This window comes from Tiliqua scincoides, chromosome 2 (genome assembly GCF_035046505.1).
Source record: "Tiliqua scincoides isolate rTilSci1 chromosome 2, rTilSci1.hap2, whole genome shotgun sequence".
NCBI classification, from domain to species: Eukaryota; Metazoa; Chordata; class Lepidosauria; order Squamata; family Scincidae; genus Tiliqua; species Tiliqua scincoides.
In genome coordinates, this window is record NC_089822.1 from 164,157,089 (window position 1) to 164,178,590 (window position 21,502).

At 44.6% G+C, this 21,502-nt stretch overlaps 1 protein-coding gene across 7 annotated transcripts in view; it reads left to right on the forward strand.

The window, feature by feature from the left end:
* The window catches only part of ARHGAP44 (Rho GTPase activating protein 44), a 114,292-nt gene that overhangs the window by 72,887 nt on the left and 19,903 nt on the right, over positions 1–21,502 (forward strand). For 6 of the 7 annotated variants that reach the window (XM_066615066.1, XM_066615063.1, XM_066615064.1 and 3 more), the window contains exons 3-15: positions 3,313–3,417; positions 3,718–3,794; positions 4,916–5,027; positions 6,761–6,837; positions 9,319–9,436; positions 9,827–9,895; positions 10,027–10,108; positions 12,843–12,970; positions 13,137–13,248; positions 13,763–13,844; positions 15,184–15,264; positions 18,723–18,836; positions 20,467–20,558. In XM_066615066.1, coding sequence (XP_066471163.1) covers positions 3,313–3,417; positions 3,718–3,794; positions 4,916–5,027; positions 6,761–6,837; positions 9,319–9,436; positions 9,827–9,895; positions 10,027–10,108; positions 12,843–12,970; positions 13,137–13,248; positions 13,763–13,844; positions 15,184–15,264; positions 18,723–18,836; positions 20,467–20,558 — 1,249 coding nt within the window. The remainder of the gene's footprint in view (positions 1–3,312; positions 3,418–3,717; positions 3,795–4,915; positions 5,028–6,760; positions 6,838–9,318; positions 9,437–9,826; positions 9,896–10,026; positions 10,109–12,842; positions 12,971–13,136; positions 13,249–13,762; positions 13,845–15,183; positions 15,265–18,722; positions 18,837–20,466; positions 20,559–21,502) is intronic. The other variant, XM_066615060.1, reaches the window with a different exon arrangement.

Sequence of the window (21,502 nt, forward strand, 5' to 3'; positions counted from 1 at the left end):
GTTGTTGTTGTTGTTGTTGTTGTTGTTGTTGTTATTATTATTATTATTATTATTATTATTATTATTATTATTATTATTATTACTCTGCTTTTCACTTCTCTCCATTGTGAAAATTGCCCATTGACACCCACTCTCTGCTTCCTGGTCTCCAACCAGTTCTCAATCCATGAGAGGGCCTGTCCTCTAATTCCCTGACTGTGGAGTTTTTTCAGTAGCCTTTGGTGAGGGACCGTGTCAAACGCCTTCTGAAAGTCCAGATATACAATGTCCACGGGTTCTCCCGCATCCACATGCCTGTTGACCTTTTCAAAGAATTCTAAAAGATTTGTGAGGCAAGACTTACCCTTACAGAAGCCATGCTGATTCTCCCTCAGCAAGGCCTGTTTGTCTATGTGTTTTGAGATTCTATCTTTGATGAGACATTCCACCATCTTACCCGGTATAGATGTTAGGCTGACTGGCCTATAGTTTCTCGGGTCCCCCCTCTTTCCCTTTTTAAAGATCGGTGTGACATTTGCTATCCTCCAATTCTCTGGCATCGTGGCCATTTTGAGGGACAAGTTGCATATTTTAGTCAAGAGATCAGCAACTTCGTTCTTTAATTCCTTAATAAGTCTTGGGTGGATGCCATCAGGGCCCGGTGACTTATTGATCTTTAATTTATCAATGAGGTCTGAAACATCTTCTCTTTTAACCTCTATCTGACTTAACTCCTCAGTTAGGAGGGGCGGTTTGGGCAGCGGTATCTGCCCGAGGTCTTCTGCCGTGAAGACAGATGCAAAGAACTCATTTAATTTCTCTGCCATCTCTAAGTCTCCTTTTACCTCCCCTTTCCCTCCCTCACCATCCAAAGGGCTAACTGCTTCGCTGGCAGGTTTCCTGCGTCTAACATATTTGAAGAAGCTTTTATTTATTTCCCTTAATGTTGCTGGCCATGCGTTCCTCATAGTCTCGCTTGGCCTCCCATATCACCTTCTTACATTTCTTTTGCCACAGTTTATGTTCCTTTTTATTCTCCTCATTAGGGCAAGACTTCCATTTACAGAAGGAAGCTTCCTTACCCCTCACAGCCTCTCTAACTTGGCTCATTAGCCATGCAGGCACCCTCCTGGATTTAGTGGAACCCTTCTTTCTTTGCGGTATACACCTCTGCTGGGCCTCTATTACTGTTGTTTTAAGCAGCCTCCATGCACTCTGGAGAGATTGGACTCTTTTTACCCTCCCTTTCAACCTCCTTCTAACCAGCCTCCTCATTTGAGGGAAGTCCGCCCGTCGGAAGTCAAGGGTTTTTGTTAGAGATTTGCCTGGTATTCTTCCCCCAACGTGCATGTCAAAACGGATCGCAGCAAGATCACTGTTCCCCAATGGCTCAGTAACATTTACATCTCTAACCAAATCCTGAGTACTGCACAATAGTAAACCCAGAGTCACCTGTCCTCTAGATAAGCCTAGAGGGTCTCAGTGTCCCTGGACTGAGTGTCCAGTCCAGTGTCCCTGGACTGAGGCACTGGAACATACAGGGTGGTGGCAGTACTACTGGGCAAGGGGCCTTGAGGGTTTTAGGGTTTGAAAACCAAGAACCCTAAGCTCTTAAACCCCCCTTTGTATACGTCAGAGATTCAGATAAGTCTGGTTTATTTGCTGCAGTTCTTTTTGTTTGTGACCTGTTCTTCGTTGCTATGTTAACTGCTGATAAATTAAGCAAACTTGAATAAGTGTTTTTTTTAACTTGCTACCATTTTCAGCTCTTACCCACGTATCCTTTTCCCTTAACTCCTTAACTCAAAGGACACATCTTCATTTAGAGTGGTAATCCTGAGCTTCTCTGGCAGATTTCATGCTTCTAACATATTTGAACTCTTAATTTTGCTCTTAAATTAAGAGCAAAACTCTTAATTTTGCTGGCCATGCATTCCTCATAGTCTCTCTTGGCCTCCCATATCACCTTTTTACATTTCTTTTGCCACAGTTTATGTTCCTTTTTATTCTCCTCATTAGGGCAAGACTCCCATTTATGGAAGGAAGCTTCCTTGCCCTTTACGTCCTCTCTAACTTAGCTGGTTAGCCATGCGGGCACCCTCCTGGACTTAGTCGAGCCCATCTTCCTTTGTGGTATACACTTCCGCTGGGCCTCCATTACTGTTGTTTTAAGCAGCCTCCATGCACTCTGGAGAGAGTGAACTCTTTTTGCCTTCCCTTTCAACCTCCTTCTAACCAGCCTCCTGATCTGAGGGAAGTCCACTCGTCGGAAGTCAAGGGTTTTTGTGAGAGATTTGCCCGGTATTCTTCCCCCGACGTGCATGTCAAAATGGATCGCAGCAAAATCACTGTTCCCCAATGGCTCAGTAACACTGACATCTCTAACCAGGTCCTGAGTACCGAACAATATTAAATCCAGACTCACCTGTCCTCTGGTGGGCTCCATGACTAGCTGCTCTAAGGCACAGTCATTTAACATGTCAAGGAATCCGGTCTCCTTTTCGTGACCAGAACACAAATTGACCCAATCGATGTGAGGATAATTGAAGTCCCCTATGATTACAACCCTGTCCCTCCTTGTCACCTCCCTGATGTGTTCCTCATTTCAAGGTCCCCTTCCGGTTTCTGGTCTGGAGGACAATAATACACCCCCAGTATTACATCGCTCCTCAGGCCTGGTAATTTAACCCACAGAGACTCTATGGTGGAGTCTGACCCACCTTCAATCTCTACTCTGCTGGATTCTATCCTTTCCTTAATGTAAATGGCCACCCCACCTCCACCCTAGATCACAAGTCTTATAATCCTGAGTGGGGGAGGGGAGAGGACACTTTCTTTGTTTTCTGCCCTCCTGCAATTTCTCCCTGCTACGCTGTACTGCATGACTGATTTCATCCAAAACCATGAAATTTGGCTGCTAGTGATTTTTTTTTACATTTTATACCATCCTTCCTCCAAAGAAGGAGGCAGTGTACACAGCTGCTCCCCTCTTTTGTCCTCACAACAACCCTGTGAGGTAGGTAAAGCTTAGAGAAAGTGACTGGCCCAAGGTCACCTAGGAAGCTTTGTGGCTGAGAGGGGACTTGAACCTGGATCTTCCAAATTTGCGTCCACCTCCCAAACCACTACACCACCCTGACTCTCTTGCTGCATTGTTCAGATTGCGGCATGTTGCTCAGTCAGGATAGCAAAGAGTTGATTCTCGTTACATTTTCTGATATGGCTATCTGCATACAAATAACCTGCACCTTCATCCAAGAGTGAAAAACTCAAGTGCAGTTATGGAAGAATGAACAGTACATCTAATGCCACACCTGCTCTGTCCATTCACAGGTGGAAAAGCGTTTGGAGCTGGTGAAACAGGTCTCTCACAGCACACACAAGAAGCTGACTGCATGTCTTCAGGGGCAGCAAGGATCAGATTCTGATAAGCGCTCGGTGAGAGCTTCCAGTATCCACCAGACAGTAGGGCTGGGCTCTTGTCTTTTCATGTCTGCATTGAGAAAGAGGTAGGAGGGGAGGGAATGGAGCAGAGAAGACACCCCCTGCTGGCTTTTCACTCCTGTGTTTAAAACTGCAAATGAATAAGTAAAATTTACCTTTGTGTGTTTGGGTTTTAATGAATTGATAAAAATACTGTCATTTTTCTGGGTGGGAGATGTGGTCAAATTGTAGTAGAATGAATGAATAAGAAACCCCAGTCCCCTTAAATTCATTCAGCAGTTGCTTTTGTTGCAGAAGAAGTTACCTTTGACATCACTTGCCCAGTGCTTGATGGAAGGTTCCGCCATTCTAGGGGATGACTCCCTACTTGGGTAAGAACTCTCTTGTTCAAGTATCTACCTCCAAGGAATGGCATGTATGTAGCTCCTGTTAGAGTTCTTCCAGTCACAGTAGTATCCCCATGATGGAGATTTGCTTTGTCTGGAAAGGCCTTGGGACACATTGATTCATGTTATACTAATGAAGTATTTCCTGCATCTGTTCAAATAGTTTTCAACTACCTTTGGATTTGCCATGCCACTCTCTTTGTAAAATATTCACTGCCAGCTGATTTGGGTCAGATCTCTACAGTCTTGCATCTGATGTGATCACTTTCTGGGATGCATGAATAAGTAGCACTTTCACACCTTTCTGTTTTATTATGTGGGATAAACCCCAGTATAATGCTGTGAAGTCTGGAACAACATGGGACCATTTTTTATCTCCCTCCATACAAAGCGTCTTTCCCATTTGCCTGTTGGGGCCTGACATGGTTTGTAACTAACCACTTGTGGCTTGCGTTCCATTTTTTGACTAGAAAATAGCCGGAAGTGAAGTTGCTAGCATGTGTGTAGCATGCTTAGAAACACAATTCGTAAAAAAAATGGAAGGAAAATTGTGTCCAACGTACTTTGGTTTTCTCGTCATTTCATCATTGCCTTATAGTTATTATTAATAACTTTTTAGGATAGTACCAAAATTCATGAAAAATAGAACCATTTTAGGCTGCCCCTAGTTATTAATGTAATCTTAAAGTTATTAACTTCTGTATAATGCTTTTAAAATCTCGAGAATGAAGTTTGTCCTTTTTGTCCAAGATCAAAAACTCATCTTCCACTGCCTCCTCTTTTTTCCATACAAAATGACCACGCCCAGTTCTTTCCTTGAAACAGAGCAATTGATAACATTATTCATGGAAGCAGCCATGTTATCTACCCCTGAGCTTGCTGGAAAGATTACTATCACTGTGAGCACACTAGTAGATGAAAAACAAATGAGACCCTAGCGTGCTGCTGGAAGGAGGAACAAAACAGCTCTCTAGTGCTTCTAGCTGTGGAAGCTGAAAAACAAACGCAGCCCACATCTACTTCAGAAAATCAGTCTTGGTTTCACTTTCAGTTCTCTCTCTTGCTTATCTTTCTGCTTAGTGAATGGCCTGTTTCTTTCCCTGCAGGAAGATGCTGAAGTTATCTGGGGAAGCAGAGGACAAGCTAGCTCAAGAGCTCATCCACTTTGAGCTGCAAGTTGAAAGGGATGTGATTGAGCCTCTGTTTGTATTGGCTGAGGTGAGATTGCCCAAGCTTGAGTTCCATCGAACCCTGGGCTAGATTGCTTTGATGAACTGGTGTAAGTTGGTCCAACATCCTAAAAGGAAGGAGCTCTGGAGCAGGGAGCGTTTCAGGATCCACCTCAGGAGATTTTTTAAAAAAAGCATCTTTCAGTTAAGTGCTTATGATGTTTGGCTCCTAGGAGATCAGACAGTCAAGAAACAACAGTAGCACCTGCACAAGTTACTCTAAATCAGAAGACCAAGCTGTATTGATAAGGGGGCTAGACAGGTTCATAGTCAGATCAACAGAATGAGGCTGGCTCATTCAGAATGATCTTGATAAGACTGGCAGGGCTTGGGAAGCAGGAAGAAGTTTTGCCAGGTCAGGAAGCCCAGCAGGGGCAGAAGAAAGTGAAGCACAAAGGTAGAACAAAATGACATTTCTTCTTAAATAGCATTCTACAAGATCAGCACCTTCTCTGTGTTTAAGCCCTGGCAACTCTTTAGATGCTGTGTCCCGCTCCTCATGTTCCTCAGCCAACTGCCAACTTTCTGAAGGTATTTCTTAGAAAAAACTGTCAGGTTTTCTTCAGCAATCTGACATTTGAATTCTGTTATTTCACTCCAGCCCTCAGACCCAGTTTTGCACACAAAGGCCCACTTTATATTGCTTTCTGTGGCAAAGTGTCTTGTGTTGAGCAGGTTGCTCACACTGCTGAAGTGATTTTTTTGTCCACGTTGCCATTTAATGTTTTTGCCATTAAAAAGATACACAACAAATGTAAGGCATGTCTGTAATATATACCATATAGATGTTTTGATTTGCCGTTCATAAACTTTTTTCACTTGAAAATTATATTTGTATAGTAATACATACATACATAAGACCTTTATTGGCATAGAGGTATAGTAATAAATTAGACAGCTTTACAAGGGTTTTTAGTGTAAAACTTCTCATCCTTTGTAGTAAGAGACCCTCACGTGCTATGGACCACATATTCATGTTTATGGCCAAACTAGGGGTACTTCGGAAAGGCAGTGTGGGCTCCTGAGCTACTGGCGTCACTTTCCTTTCCTTCTATCACATTTGCTATAAGTGGCTGGACCTTAAAAATTGGGGCTCACATGACAACCTATATGTAGATGTATATATAGGTAGTTGCCAATCACTGCTAGTTAGAGGTTTCTTTTTTTCCCTTCTAGTCACCTGCTGTCAGCAACAGCCAGTGATGAGCAGGCAAACTGTTAGCAAACAATCTGAGGTTTCTTGACATTTTGGACTTGCCCAGCAGCTGTTTTTCTAGATCGGGCCTCCATACTCCAGTCCATGGGTCAGATCTCATGTACATCCAGGCCAGCACGGCGATGCCAAAGCCTTACCATTCCAGCAACAACCTGTTTTCGCATTGTGAATGCACAGAGCCTTTGCCGGAGAGACAATTCCACTGGAAAATTGGCGGACAGAGCCTCCCAGGATCTTCGGCCTTCAGGAATTGGCTCACTGGTGCAAGGCTCCGCAAATTCATGGCACAAAAATGGGTTACTTTGCACCAGAATGGTAAGGCTTCGGCACTGCACTCAGACCTAGTTGTCGGGTGCACCACTGGCTGCAGTTTGGAGACCGCTATTCTAGAAGCTGATGTAAACCTAGTCTTAATAGTAGGTGTGAAATCCTGCTTCCAGTGAATGGAATGTTTAACACAACTCTGTACAGAATTTACCTACGCTCTTTTTTAAAAATTATTTCAGGTAGAAATCCCAAACATCCAAAAACAGAGGAAGCACTTAGCAAAATTAGTTCTGGACATGGATTCCTCAAGGGCAAGGTAAGATATGTGTTTTCTCTGTTGCTTGCCGTTTGTTGCCCCAGACTCTTGCTTCGTGTTTGCTTGCTTTTTAAAAATGCGTGCAGTTGTTTTAAATAAACTTAAAGGCAGCTTCCAGAATGTATGATCCGTACCTGAATAGTTCTCTGCTAGACTGAGATCTTGGACAGACAGGGTATGTTACAGGGATAGAGAGCCTGGAGACGTGCCCCTTCAGGAGGAGAAAGCCCCTGAAAGTCCTCAGTGTGGTGAGGTGGGAGCAGTGTGAGATGCTTCTGTCTCTCTTCATGCGCAGGACTGGAAAGAAGGAGGATGTTGAGGATTTCCCAGTTGGCTGGTTAGGAACTCCTCACACTGTCAGAGACAGCTAAAGTAGTGCTTGTCAGTTCAGAATTCCCTTGCTTCTGTTTTTCTGACTCTGAAGTTAGCTCTGATTTTTTTTGCCAGAGGATTCCAAAGAAGGCAGGAGAGATTTGACTCTCTCCAGGCTGACAGTTTATCAATTTTTTCATGGCTATTGTTCAGCATGCAGTTAGTTTCAGGCTGTCTTCACTCAGATGCTCCTCACTGGTAAGAAAGAGAAGGTTTCTTCAGTATGTCCTTTTACACAGGATATTTTGCCTCTGATCATACTCAAATTGTAGTTTACCTACCCTGCCTCAGCCACCCTCCTCCAGCTAAATTTGCTATGGAATGGGGAGGCTGCAACTTTCACTGACTGAGGCAAAACAGATTATCTGAAAAGTGATAGAGAGATCCAAGTTGTGTCACTGTCACCATGCTCCCAAGACAAGCTAAGAAGCTGGCTGGTATTTCTGCTCATGTCTGAAAAATACACAAGCTGCTTCTATTTCTCTCTTGTTCCTCAAAAGCAAGCTATTGTTACTTTGTTCCTGTGGAACTCATGTCCTTGAGACAGCTTTGATATGCCACAAAACTGGAAAAGACATGAGATCCCCAGGAGCGATGTTGTGAAGTCCAAAACGCTCCCTGCCTCAACTTCTCTGGAAATCCACTCATAGCTCAATGATGAGTGTTTTCTTCCCAACTGGACCTGTGTGCATCTTGAAATCCACCTCTGATCACTTTGCACAGCGGCATGAAGAAAGCTGCCATAGGTCAGTTCTTTCACGTACCAGAGAACTCATAATCACCTTGGAAAAGTCAGGAGGGATACTGATTGGTGCTAGGAGGTCTAACAGTTTTTTTGCTGTAGCCACAAAATTATTTTGAGAAGGTCATACAGGACACTGTTAGTGCAGTCTGGGAGCGAAGCCCTTCAGATGTTATAGCAGAGGCTAACAAAATGAATAGTGGAAGTTACGTGTGTCAGAGCAAGGAAAGTGGTAGATGTCCCAGATTCTGTGGTTGCGTGTTTCCGCACTGACGTCACTGCGCATATGCTTTGAGGGAAGTTTCCTTGAATGCGTGGAACAATTTCTGAAAGACCTGGATCCTTCTCCAGTCTTGGAGAGCCTTCCGTAGCAGCTTTATGTACCATCACCAGTCTACTTATCAGGGCAAAATTGCCAGGAATGACTTGTCCTCAGAGCATGTCTCTGTCTAGGCATGTGTCTGAACAGGTCATGCTTGCATCATGGGAGATTCTGTGTTACTTTAGATTAATGAACAAACATTAGGCAATCAACCTATGTTTCAATTTACAAATTGGGAATATGAATATAATTTATTCATTTTGAATCCCACTTTTCTTCCCAGTGGGCACACAAAGTGACTTACAGAGCCCTAGTTGTATGGCTCTGTATGGAAAAGGTATGCTGGGAAATTTGAAAGTTTGGCTGTTTGCCATTAATAATATGGACTTGACTGGAGCAATTGGTTCATGGTCAGGTGTGCATGTCGAGTTATAAATATGAATAAATAAACATGATGCTTTGACTCTTAACTTCTTCTGAACAATGGGAAGTTCGCTTGGGAGTCAGCATAGTTGAGAGGTGGGGAACGGAGTCAGTACAGACTGTAGCCCTTTTCTTAAGTGTTGTGCTGTGGACCACTAATTGTAAGACTGTCGGTGGAATGAGGGCAAAGAAGAGCCTCAGTTGACTGAGAGATGATGAGGTAGATAGGATTCACCCCACACTTTAATTCTGTGAAAGTCTTGAATGTGATATGTGATCCATGTTGCTTCCCTTGAATCTCGCTCTTCTGCCAGCATTTCTGATTGGTTCTTTTCGGAATCAAAAGTGTCACTCCTCTCTCTTTGGGGCATGGGCAAAAACAAAAGGCAACTCCGTTTTGAGAATTAATGCTTAATTGGTTTCTCGGGACAGTTCTGCTAAGGACCTAATGAATGCTTACATCTTCTCTTATGATATCCCTGCTTGTACCTTGACTTGGGCAGAGCAGGCCTTCACCTCTGTAAGAAAGATCAGCGTGATTTCCCTCCCACTAGAGGTCTACCTACCTGTAGGTGCGAATCTTCTTACATAGCTGATGTCATTTATCTTCTTTCTCCTGTAGGTGGCAGCAGTCAGCCAAGTCTTCAGGTTTGGCAAGTAATTTGCAGCCTTCAGGTGCCAAAGCGGATGCTCTCAGGGAAGAGATGGAAGAGGCAGCAAACAGAGTGGAGATTTGCAGGGTAATTCTTTCATCCTCTCTTCACCTGGCTAAAGGATCCTTTCACCTTAAGGGGATGCAACAAAGGGATGACTGCAAAACCCATGTTGGTAGCACATGGAGACCTTCTATGTTAGTCTGAGCATGTCATCACTTTGGGAGGAAAGAGTCAAGGCTTAATTCCCCCCCCCCACACACACACACTGTTTTGCCTCTTCCTGGTTAACGTAACCAAGAAGAATTTCAATGTGCAAATCCAATTTACAGTCCTCGCTATTTTAGGTGCACTTTAGATTATATTTGAATTTCTGTACAGGCAAGGCACTCTGCAGTACTTCAGTCCACTTAGTGACTTTGACAAACACAGTTTTATTTCCCATAATGACTTGTGCTGTTTCTGTGCTTTCTACAGGATCAGCTCTCAGCAGACATGTACAATTTTGTGGCCAAAGAGATAGACTATGCAAATTATTTTCAGACTGTAAGTACCAGGAAGTGTGGGCTTTTCTTAAACTCCTTTCCTCTCCCCTCTTCCCCCCTACCTTGTGAAAACGCAGTCATTTGCAGAGTGTGAATTCTTGCTAGCTGCACCTTATTTTGTCTTTCTTCCAGTTAATAGAAGTGCAAGCTGAGTACCACAGGAAGTCATTAGCGCTTTTGCAGAACGTATTGCCTCAGATCAAAGCACAGCAAGGTAAATTAGGGTGAGCGGGAGGAAGCTTACATATGTGACAGTGGTAAATATATTACACAAGGAGACATCAGTGCTACTTGCTGAGGCCCTGTGATTCCCATATGTTTTTTTCAGTCTGTGGAGCTCTTGAGTATCCAAGTACAAAGAGATTCTGATCTTCATTCTCCAATTTACTGCACAGGCCAACAGCAGCAGTTGGACAATGAACAGCTAGCAGTCTTTAAAAGCAAAAAAAGTGGGAAGGATACTCAGTCAGAATACTACGAATGAGAATATCCTAAAGACCACTTCCATCTCCTTGTTGTGAAATCCTGGGGCTCACTTGGGCCAACTCTAAACTTCTCAAAGACTCCACTAATGGTTTGCAAACTACTATGGACCCATTGTGAACATTGGTTGAGACACCTCTAGACTTTCTCCAGAGCAAGGGTCTTTTCTGTCTGTAGAAGAATCCAGATTGCTCAAGCTGAGCAAAATGTTTCTCTTTGTCTAGCCCAGGGGTGTCCAAACCCTGGCCCGAGGGCCACTTGCGGCCCTTGGGGGCTCCCAATCTGGCCCACAGGGAGCCCCCAGTCTCCAGTGAGCCTCTGGCCCTCCAGAGACTTGCTGGAGCCCATGTTGGCCTGATGCAACTGCTCTCAGTGTGAGGACAACTGTTCAACCTCTCACCTGAGCTGTGGGACAAGGGCTCCCTCCACTACTTGCTGTTTCACGTCTGTGATGCAGCAGTGGCAGTGAAGGAAAGGCTGGTCTTGCTTTGTGCAAGACCTTTTGTAGGCCTTGAGCTATTGCAAGACCTTCATTCATTCATGTAAGTTACATCTCTAATACATTCATATATGTATATTTATTTAAATTTGAAATGTAAATTAATTATTTTTTTCCCCAGCCCCCAACACAGTGTCAGAGAGATGATGTGGCCCTCCTGCCAAAATGTTTGGACACCCCTGGTCTAGCCAGTTGAATTGAAAAAACAGACTTTCTTTGTTATCAACAAAGTTGTGGGTCATGACCCACCATTGGGAACCAAAACTGGGCCATTTCCCCTTAAGGGGAGTGACCCAGTAATGGGAGTTCCAACAGAGCAGCAGTGATCACGGTGCTGTGGAAACCCAAGGACCTTCCCCCTTGCCTGGGAGGTTGCTCTGGCCTCAGGGAGGGTCTGGGAGGTCCGCAGCTCCCTTTGCAGGCCTCCCTGATGTTTGGAGAGTGGAGCGTACTTCTGGTTTTTGGGCAAAAACCGGAAGTGCGCTCTGATTCCCAAATGGAGCAATTTCAAACATCAGGGAGGCCCACAAAGGGAGCTGTGGGCCTCCTAGATCCTCCCCAAGGCCAGCACACACACACACACCCAGTAAAGGAGAAAGCCTCTGGGTTTCCACAGTGCCATGATCACTGTGGTGCCATTAAGGCACCCTCACGCCCCAGGCACCACCACCGCAACTACTTACCTGCGATCCCAAAGTCCGAGTAGGACTTCGGGAACTACTAAGCGAGAAAAGTCATCTTAAACTTTTTAATGTTTTTAATTATAAAGTTTATTATGGCACACCTGTTTCATCTCTTATTGTTTTGTTTCTTCTGGGAGTCTTAGCCCTCCATGAGCATCACCCAGAAAAGGCACATCATTGAATTTGGCCTCTCCAGTTGCCTTATAGCAAAATCATCTCTCTCAGATGATGGTCAGTTTACTTTATTTTGGTGTTCTTATCTTGAAATGGATCATTTCTGTTTTTTTACTTGCTGACCTTATAGATTTATAGATATAGAAAAATGTGTGTGTTGCTTTGAGCACTCCCATATAGGAACTGGGAAAGCAATTCCTCAATATTTTTTATCAATAGATAATGTAAATTTGTATTCTCATTAGTTTTCACAGAACTATAGTGGCAGTAGATCCTGAAATCTGTGTTTTGAGCCTATTTCACATTAGTATATTCTAGTTCTTATAAAAGGAGTTTTGTTAGACTTTATCCTACTTGCAACTGAGGGAAACCAGTCTAGACCTAAAAGAGAAGATTGTTAAAACATTCCATTCCAGATTTTCCCCACTCAAAATTCAATACCAGAAGCAAAATCTCTGGGGCAAGCCCATGTTGGTTAAGCACATGTTTCTCTCTATAAAGTGGTTGGTTGGCAACCTTCAGTCTCGAAAGACTATGGTATAAGCCTACAGCACCCAGTGGTCTCCCATCCAACTATAAAGTGGAGGTGTACATTAAAAGGAGTGTGTGGGATTGGAAAGCAAAACCTGCCCTTCGCTCCACCTTACTTTGCTGCACTCATTGCTTTTAAGCAGGTTTCCCCCAGTTTGGCTCCTGTACTGACAGCGTGAGAGAAAACTGCTCAAAGTCAAGGGGAAAAATGGGTTTTGCTTCCTTCCCTCACATTCCTTTTGGTATGAAAGTAGACCCACAGTCACTTCATAGGCAAGTGGCTCAAGCAGTTGTTTGGCAAACATACTGTTACCCTGTATGTCAGGCCTTGCTCTCAGCTCCAGTCGTACGTGAGATATGTGCACCAATCCACGGAAAAGTGAACAGAGTTTTCCAGACTCCATGCACATCCCATAGAAGATACTCTGAAGACAAATCAGTAACTTGCAGAGGTCTTTCTACTGCTTTGTCATCAAGAGTTCATGTGTGATACTGAGTTGCTGAGAGCTCTTGCTGGCAGGTGAGCCAGCTCTGTTATGTTTGTCTCTTGTGCCTCTTATTTGGGCTGCCTTCCACAGAAGCTTGGATCGAAAAGCCCTCCTTTGGGAAGCCCCTGGAGGAGCATCTCGCTGTCAGCGGTCGGGAGATTGCCTTTCCTATTGAGGCATGTGTCACCATGCTCTTGGAATGCGGCATGCAGGAGGAGGTCTGTATGACACAACTGCCGTGTCTCAGTTCATACTAAGACCTGGGCTCTTTTTGCGCATCCTTCTTGCCCAGCAGGTTCTTGGGGGTGGGGGAGAACCAGCCTCAATGTTCTGTCCTGTCGTAGCGATGTTTCATGGGATTTGTAAGCCCAACCCTCTTTACAGGGCCTTTTTCGCGTGGCTCCCTCAGCCTCCAAACTAAAGAAGCTCAAGGCAGCTCTTGACTGTTGTGTTGTGGATGTTCAGGAGTACTCGGCAGATCCACATGCCATTGCAGGTAAGAGCTTCACTCTCTTGGCATTCAGCCTAGCTTCATAGTGAACACCAGTAGCCTGAGCAGATAGGAGGAGCTTCCATGCTCCAGATACGAAGCGGAGTCTGGCACCATCACTCTGCACTACTTTTTCTGCAGAATGGCAAGACAGAGGGAGGAATCTTCCCTCCTTCCTGCCCCAAGGGGCTTACAGTCTTTGTTTTGACACAAGGGAGATGACAGGGGATGAAGAGATTGAGGCAGGGGTAAACAGGAGAGCTATGCACTTGTTACAGTGATTTGTACTTTAGCTTTGTTACAATAGGAAGTGGAGATGGTAGATAGACAATGATCTGAGTATTGGGTAGGTGCTGTATGTGGTGTTCCTACTTTTGTTAGTTAAAAACTGTTTTAGCAACATCAGTTGTGTGCTGCCTACCACTAAAGGAAGGCCAACAGGAAAATCTGTCTATTAGAACTGAGAAAGGTCATTCTACTCTGAGGATGCAAGTTCTGTGATTCTGTGTCTTGTGCTTAGGGGCACTGAAGTCCTATCTCCGGGAGCTGCCAGAACCACTCATGACATTTGAACTCTATGAAGAATGGATTCAAGCTTCAAAGTGAGTTCTTAAAGGAATTTTCCTTTGGTCTTGAGCTTTCCCTACATCATTTTGCCATCTTATTAAAAATAATTAGAATATCAGCAAAAAAAAAATCAGCAAAAAAAAATTTATCAGCAAGAGTCCACTTAAGATGTGGACTCTTAAAGTGTGGGAATAGGTTCTGTTAAACTCAATGGATTTACTTCCAAATAATCATGCAATAGGTATGGACTGAAACTCAACTTTCTACCTAATCAGATTGACCCACATTTTGGTTGCTCCCAAATTCTGGCATCATAAGAGCAAGAACTATATGACACTAGTCCAGTCATGTTGCCGTAATTTGCCTTTGGGAAATTCAGAAGCCATATAAGAATTCTCCACCACCATCTCTGAGAATCTCCACTTTCTAGGTGTCTTAATAGCTAGTTTGATGAGATGTGAATAAACCCAAAGCTATACAAGCGACTCTGTAATGTCGCACAAATAATGTCCTGTTGCCCACTTGGCTCTCCTCTGTTTCTTACACTAAAATCTTAACCCAGAGAACCTTAGTTGCATTGAAGCCATGTTGAAATCATTGGGATTTCAGTGGTGCTCAGGCAAGCTAACTTCTCCTGGATCCAGGTCTAACTCAAGTGCTTATTTCAACACCTTCATCAGACCAATTGCCATTCTGTTTAAATGGTTTACCCAACATACTTTTTTTTTTTATTATCCAGGTCAGAGCTGCTTCTAGTAGTCTGAAAAAGGGAGAAATAAAAGCTCTGTGGCAAAATAAGAAATTCTGTCCTATTTTGTCATTACTTTAAAATATCACTCTTCTCTATGAGACTAGAAATGGGAACTTTATTCCAGCTCTAGTCACTTTGCACGCACACAAAAAAGGCAAGTCAATTGCTCCTGACCTCACCAGACTTTGTGGGCTCCTCAAGACCACTTCACTTTTCAAATCTCTTCTTGAACCTGTACATAAATCCAGATGCTGAAGTGAGATCAGGGGAATTGTCATGTCAAGATAAGTGAATGTGCAAAGAGCCCCATTGCGACTGATTCTTCATTGCATGACGGGAGCAGTGGTCCATGAGGGTAAATGACAGATACTGGCAACCTTCCCAGCAGTGACAGTCTGTCTGCACTGTGACAGATTTTGAGCACGGAATTAATGGAGGGCAAGAAAGGTGCCTCCCTCTGTTTCTGTCAGTGCTGCTGCTGCTTTTATGATTGCAGGCACAAGAGAGGGAGGGTGCAATGCTTCAGTCACAGAGAGGGAATCTCAGTATATTGTGTCTGAAATTCAGGATTGCTCATGATCTACAGTTGCATTAATCCCAGCTATCTCTTTTTTGCTTTTTAGCATCCAGGATCAAGACAAGAGGCTTCAGGCCCTGTGGAATGCCCTCGAGAAATTGCCCAAGGCCAGCTACAACAATCTAAGGCAGGTGTATGCTGCTGAAGGATACATTTTTGCTTCTCCTTGTTTCTGCTTTGCTCTTCTTGATTGTCTCCAGCGCCTGATTGGAGACAAAAGATTTGCTCAAAAGGCAGTCCTTTCAAGATTCTGGCTGGGGTGAGAGTAAGCACTGAGGCCTGAGGAATGCCAGTGCGGCAACTTGGGAGAGTGTGGAGCTTTGTTAATGTTTGTCAACCTCTTTTTGGCAAGACAATCTTCCCACTTCCTTTGCAAAATAGGGGTCTAGTTATCTCCATTTCCAGTGAGAATGTTCAATATGTGTTATTTGTCTGACCTGGGAATTGTCTGGTTCACCGTAGTACCAACATGCAGGATTGCAGAAAAATATCTCAAATTCTATCAGCTTTTAAATTATTAATTCAGACATCAGACTTTTCTTGTCAGATGTGCCATTGTCTCGCATGGTCTTTCTTCTAGAGAAAAACCTTTCTTTTTAGTTTTAAGAGTTGGTCTAGCCCAGTGATAGCAAACCTTTTAGAGACCGAGTGCCCAAACTGCAACCCAAAACCCACTTATTTATCACAAAGTGCCAATATGGCAATTTAACCTGAATACTGAGGTTTTCGTTTAGAAAAAATAACTCATACATTAACATCTTTGTGTTGCTTGCCTCAGCCTGTGCTGTGCAGAGTGCTGGCTGGGTGGCTATATGAGCGGCTGGAACATAGGAACATAAGAACATAAGAAGAGCCCGCTGGATCAGGTCAATGGGCCATCTAGTCCAGCTCCTGTATCTCACAGTGGCCCACATCTATAATAAGGAGGTAGCACATACCCATCAGGGCTAGTAACCCATGATGGACTTTTCCTCCAGAAATTTGTCCAATCCTCTCTTAAAGGCATCTAGGCTAGATGTCATCACCACACCCTGTGGCAAGGAGTTCTAAAGGTTAATTACATGCTGGGTAATTGTGCTCATTCTGTACACGCTGGGCAATTGCATGCTGGGTAAGTGGGTGTTCCTCTTTAATTAATCAGGGGGTGAGTAACTGGTCCTCCGCACCCCAGCAGTGTCTTTTCTGGTGGCTGTCTGCTGGTGTTCTTTTGTTTCTTTTTACATTGTGAGCCCCTTACGGACAAGGGAGCATATAAATGCTGTCAGTAATAGTAATACTGTGCAAGATTGCATTTATTTTTTAATTAAGCTAGCAGTATCCTAGTTGGATGGCTGCATCATGTTGTATTTCATGAACACTCACAGCTATGTGAAATTCTGCATGCACTTCTTTTCCAATAGGATTGGAGAAGCAATTCTGTGGTTTACCTTTAAGATCATATAAAAATTAGTTTTGTATGAGGTTCTTACAGATGAGACTCCAGCGGGCAACAAGGCAGGGCCAGCAGCATGTGCAAGGCTGGCGCCGCAAAGCCTGTGCTGTGGCCTGAGCGCTCTGCTCCCCTCCAGCTCTGATCCCCTCCAGCTATGCCACGCTGTGAGCTATGCTCCCCTCCATCCTAGCTGCTCTCCAACCCTGCCACAGGAATGTCTGCGCTCCGCCCTCAGGCTGCAATCCTACTCTCACTTTCCTGGGAGTAAGCCCCACTGACTACAATGGACTTACTTCTGAGTAGACATGCATAGGAGTGGGCTCTCAGGCTGCAATCCTAGCCACGCTTTCCTGGGAGCAAGCCCCATTGACTATAATGGAACTGACTCCTGAGTAGGCATGCATAGGATTGGGCTCTTAAACTAGGAGCAAACCCCCCCTCTTTTGACTAGGGCTGCAATCCTACCCTCACTTTCCTGGGAGTAAGCCCCACTGACTACAATGGACTTACTTCTGAGTACACATGCATAGGCGTGGGCTCTCAGGCTGCAATCCTAGCCACGTTTTCCTGAGAGTAAGCACCACTGACTACAGTGGACTTACTTCTGAATAGACATGCTTAGGAGTGGGCTCTCAGGCTGCAATCCTAGCCATGCTTTCCTGGGAACAAGCCTAAATGACTTTAATGAGACTTACTTCAGGACCAGCACCACATGCAGGGCTGGTGCCCCAAAGCCTGCAGCAGCAGCTTCCTGTGTGCCACCTGCCTTACCCCATACAAAGAAGGGAGGAAGCGCTCCCATTGGGCTGCTGGGCAGAGGGGCGGGTGATGTGAGAAAGTCCCCTCACAGAGCCTTCCTCCTCCCCGGGTGGCTTGGGAGCACGCCTGAATCTTTGGCATCAGCCCCCCCCCCCGCTGCCTGATCTTCCTCTTCCCCCGCTGTCCATTCCTTTCCCCCCTTGGCCTCGCCCCTCCCTCCTTTGCCCCGGCTGAAGCAGGAGGAGGCTGGCTTTGTGGCTGCGCGTGGGCTCCTCAGCCTTCTAGGGCAGACACGCAGATGTTGGTGCCTCCCAGGGGCTGTGAGCCTCTGTGCCTGGCAGCTGGGGCAGCAGCACGTGTGCCCACAGAAAGGGCTCTGCGTGCCCTGTCTGGCACGTGTGCCATAGGTTAGCCACCACTGGTCTAGCCTCATAGTTTTTTATCTGCTTTTCAGTAATGTAAAAACCCTTTTCTCCCCCACTACCAACTAGACTAGTTGTCTGCACTTGGAGAGAATTTTGTATTGACTTTGAAAGTTTGCCGTGTTCAAAATAGGCCTCCTGGCACAAAGAATAAGGCTATTTGTTGGTCTTTGCATTTAAATAGAGTCACTAAGACCCAGAGCACATCAGCACTGTCATGCCTTTGGCTCTTTGCAGTGCACCCTAAGGAAGCTAGTTTGTCACTTTGAAAAAGACAACAGATCCTTTTCCCCTTCAAAACTTGTTTTTAGGAATCATTCTCGCAAAGGATGACAAAACAGAGAAGAAAATCTGGCATGCTCTCTGCTAGACTGAGTATGGGAGACCACATATGCTCACTGAGCAACTTGCCTTACCACTACACTGATCCTAAGGCTAATTTAAATTGTTAACAGTTGGAAAAGGACAGGTAGTAATGCCAAGATACTTGTTAGGTGGCCAAGTAAGTCCCACTTGCCCCATACTCTTATCCAGAGTGACAGAGCCAATGGTAGCATTAGAAACAAAAGTTTTTCTTTTCTTATTGAGTAGAAGAGAAGCCAAAAGAGGGTTTTAGTGCAAAGGATTTGGACATTTGGAAGTGAGCTGCACAGAAGGGCTTAAGGAGAACTGCAGCATTCACCAACCATCTCTGAGAAAAGGGAGAGAATGAGGCTATGCTTTTGCCGCTGATCTTACTCATGGTGATGTCAGAAGAAGGTTATGCGGTGTCATCCTTGATGCTCAAACAATATTGGTCAAGATTGACTTTGCCTGAAAATCACAAATGAGTATGTTTGAAGTGGGCAGGGTGTTTGCCATGGCAATGCCTTTGCAGGTGAGGCTAGCCATGATGCACTTGTAGCCCAAGCAGCAGATGCTCTACCCCATCTCTCTTGGTTGAACTCTGTGTCTTCTGAATGTCTCTTGCAGGTACCTGGTCAAATTCCTTGCATACCTAACAGAATACCAGGATGCAAACAAAATGACTCCAAGCAACATAGCAATTGTGCTGGGGCCCAATCTCCTTTGGCCCCAGGCAGAAGGGTAAGGAACCAAGTACCAGAACTCCTATTTTAAAAGTGACACATTCTGTCAGTACGAATCCCTAGGCCTGGATTCTCTTATATACATTTTGAAAGCACCTATTTCATGTGCATGCTTTGATCAGTTTGCAAAATTGGAAAGTTTTCATATCCTTAGAGTTGCCATAGTTTGGGATAGGAATTGAGAGAGAGCAGGGGCAAAACAGGAATACTCTTTCAAGTTACTTTTTCAAGAGCAACACGAGCACATGTGATGGATAGATGGCTGGCTGGCTGGGTGCAGAAATCCCTCTTAAACCTTTTCAGGTTTCTAAGGGCTACTTACATTTTTCCCTCTGTATTTGCTTTCTTGGCATGCAAGCACTGTTGAAGTGAATGGAGGCTGCCCAGCAGCATTACGTGATAGAAGCTGCGTCCATTGCAATCAGTCCTGCATACCATTTCCGAGGTTCTGAGATCTGATTTAAAGCTCCACGATTTTAACCTATGATTAATGGAATCATCATCCCAAGACACACAATTGTCTTCAGCATGAGTCAGCAGTGAACAAAGGCAGTGACTAGTCTATCCTGTTCTCTTTGTGATTCATCCTGAACGTGCCTGGAAAAGCAACCAGAAGAGCATCCACTTTTTCACAGACTTTGGGGCTTCTGAAATCAGTCTTCTGCAACTGGAATGGGAAGAGGGGACACAAGGCTCTGGGCACGAAGCAGTGTTGCACTGTGGCTGATACGTGACTTTTCGTAGTCATTTCAATGCCACAGTTTTGATCTTGTCTTATCTGTTATGGTTTTGACTTCTATTTTCGTTACCCATTAATTTGTGCTTTTATTATCTAGAATAGATGAGCCACCTAGAAATGTTTTACACTGTGAGAGTATAAATGTATTAAATATATGGAAGAGAGCACTACAGTAGGGCATTGAGCACTGGTTCCCAACCTGTGGTCCGTGACACCCTGAGAAATGGTCTATGAGATCTCGGGGGGGGATTGCATTCCATCACGTCCAGTGTCTCACTGAGCGAGTGATCCCCACCATGGACTACCAGAGAGGGCACAGAACGGACCGCCCACAGCCGGCATTGAAGTGTCAGCTGTGGCTGCGGGCAGTCCAGTCTCCACCATCTCTGATAGTCCATGGGGAAGTGCTTGCTCGGGAGATGGTCTCCTACAAAGCACCAGAGAGGGCAAAGATCAGACTATCCACAGCCAGCAACAAAAGCAGCAACCCACACCTCTTCTAGAAATAATAAATCCCTAATAAATCTTCTCTAGTTACAATATTACTAGAAGTGTTTGAAATTGGTTCTATTTATTTTACTCAGAAGTAAGCCCATTGTGCAGCTGTGTAAGACTTAGACTGCAATCCTCTCATACTCACCAGAAACAAACACCTCTATTTTTTGCATACAGGGGGTGGGGAGTTGCAGGTGGTCCACGATGATTCCAGTGTTTGCCTCAGTGATCTGCAGGCTCCAAAAGGTTGGGAATCACTGGCATAGAATTAGTCTGTGATCCGGTCTGTGATTAGCCCTGTGATCCAGTTACTTGTGTTGACCGTTCTTGCCCTTAGCTGGCTCTGCCCCTGAACCTGGACTCATCTTTTTTTTCCCCTCCCCTTTTGTTCCAGAAATATCACAGAGATGATGGCAACTGTGTCCCTACAGATTGTTGCAATTATTGAGCCTCTTATCCAACATGCAGATTGGTTCTTTCCGGGAGGTAGGACAATTTAATTTTTTATATGTTGCTGATGTGTATTTGTTGTATTCTAATCACCACACACAAAGCAAGTCTGGTCATCCCCATCATCCTGGGGATGACCAGACTCTAGATCTGTCACTTGTAGAGCCTGTTCTTACTTGCCTCTTCTTAGCATTCTTCTCTGCCATTTTTGTTTCCTTCTGTGGTGGCTCACATTCCGCCTAGGGTTAGCTAGGTCAAAGCATCTAAGCCTATGACTCTGAAGACCAGGGTTTGGATTCCTATCACCACTCACAAATTAGTGATTCCAACATGCATCTAGGGGTCCCAGTTTATAGCCTTGGCCAAGAGAGTTTGGGAACTGGTATTTGCGGGGGAGGCACAACACAATTGCCATTATTATGGTACTACAAGGGACAAAAGGGTTTTTTTACACTAACCTGTGGTAATACTGGCCCTCCAGAGGCTCCAGAGAGCCCATGGACCCCTCTGCAGGGCCGCCTGTACCTCTAAACTGCTGTAAATAGTGAAAAACAGCCATTTCCAGTTTTTATCGCCAAATTGGAAGTGACCAGTTTTCACTATTTACAGCAATTTGGAGATGCAGGAAGCCCTGAAGAGGGGTTCATGGGTTTCCCGGACCCTTCGGAGGGCTGGCACTACCACAGCTAAGTGGAAAAAACTGACATGATCATGGTGATTGGATCACTTTGCCATCGCCCTGCCCCTTAAAGGGGAAGGCAGGGCTTATCTGACTGGGGCGTCATGATGCCCCAATTTGGGACCCTCTGACCTTAACCCAATTTATATGGCACTACTACTACTATTAATAATAATATGTATGGCACTATTAATATTATTGATGTTTCTGTACTACTTTTCAACAAAAAAGTGCACAAAGTTGTTTATATAGCTAAATAAGTAAATGGTTGCTTGTCCTAAAAAGGCCAAGAATTTAAAAA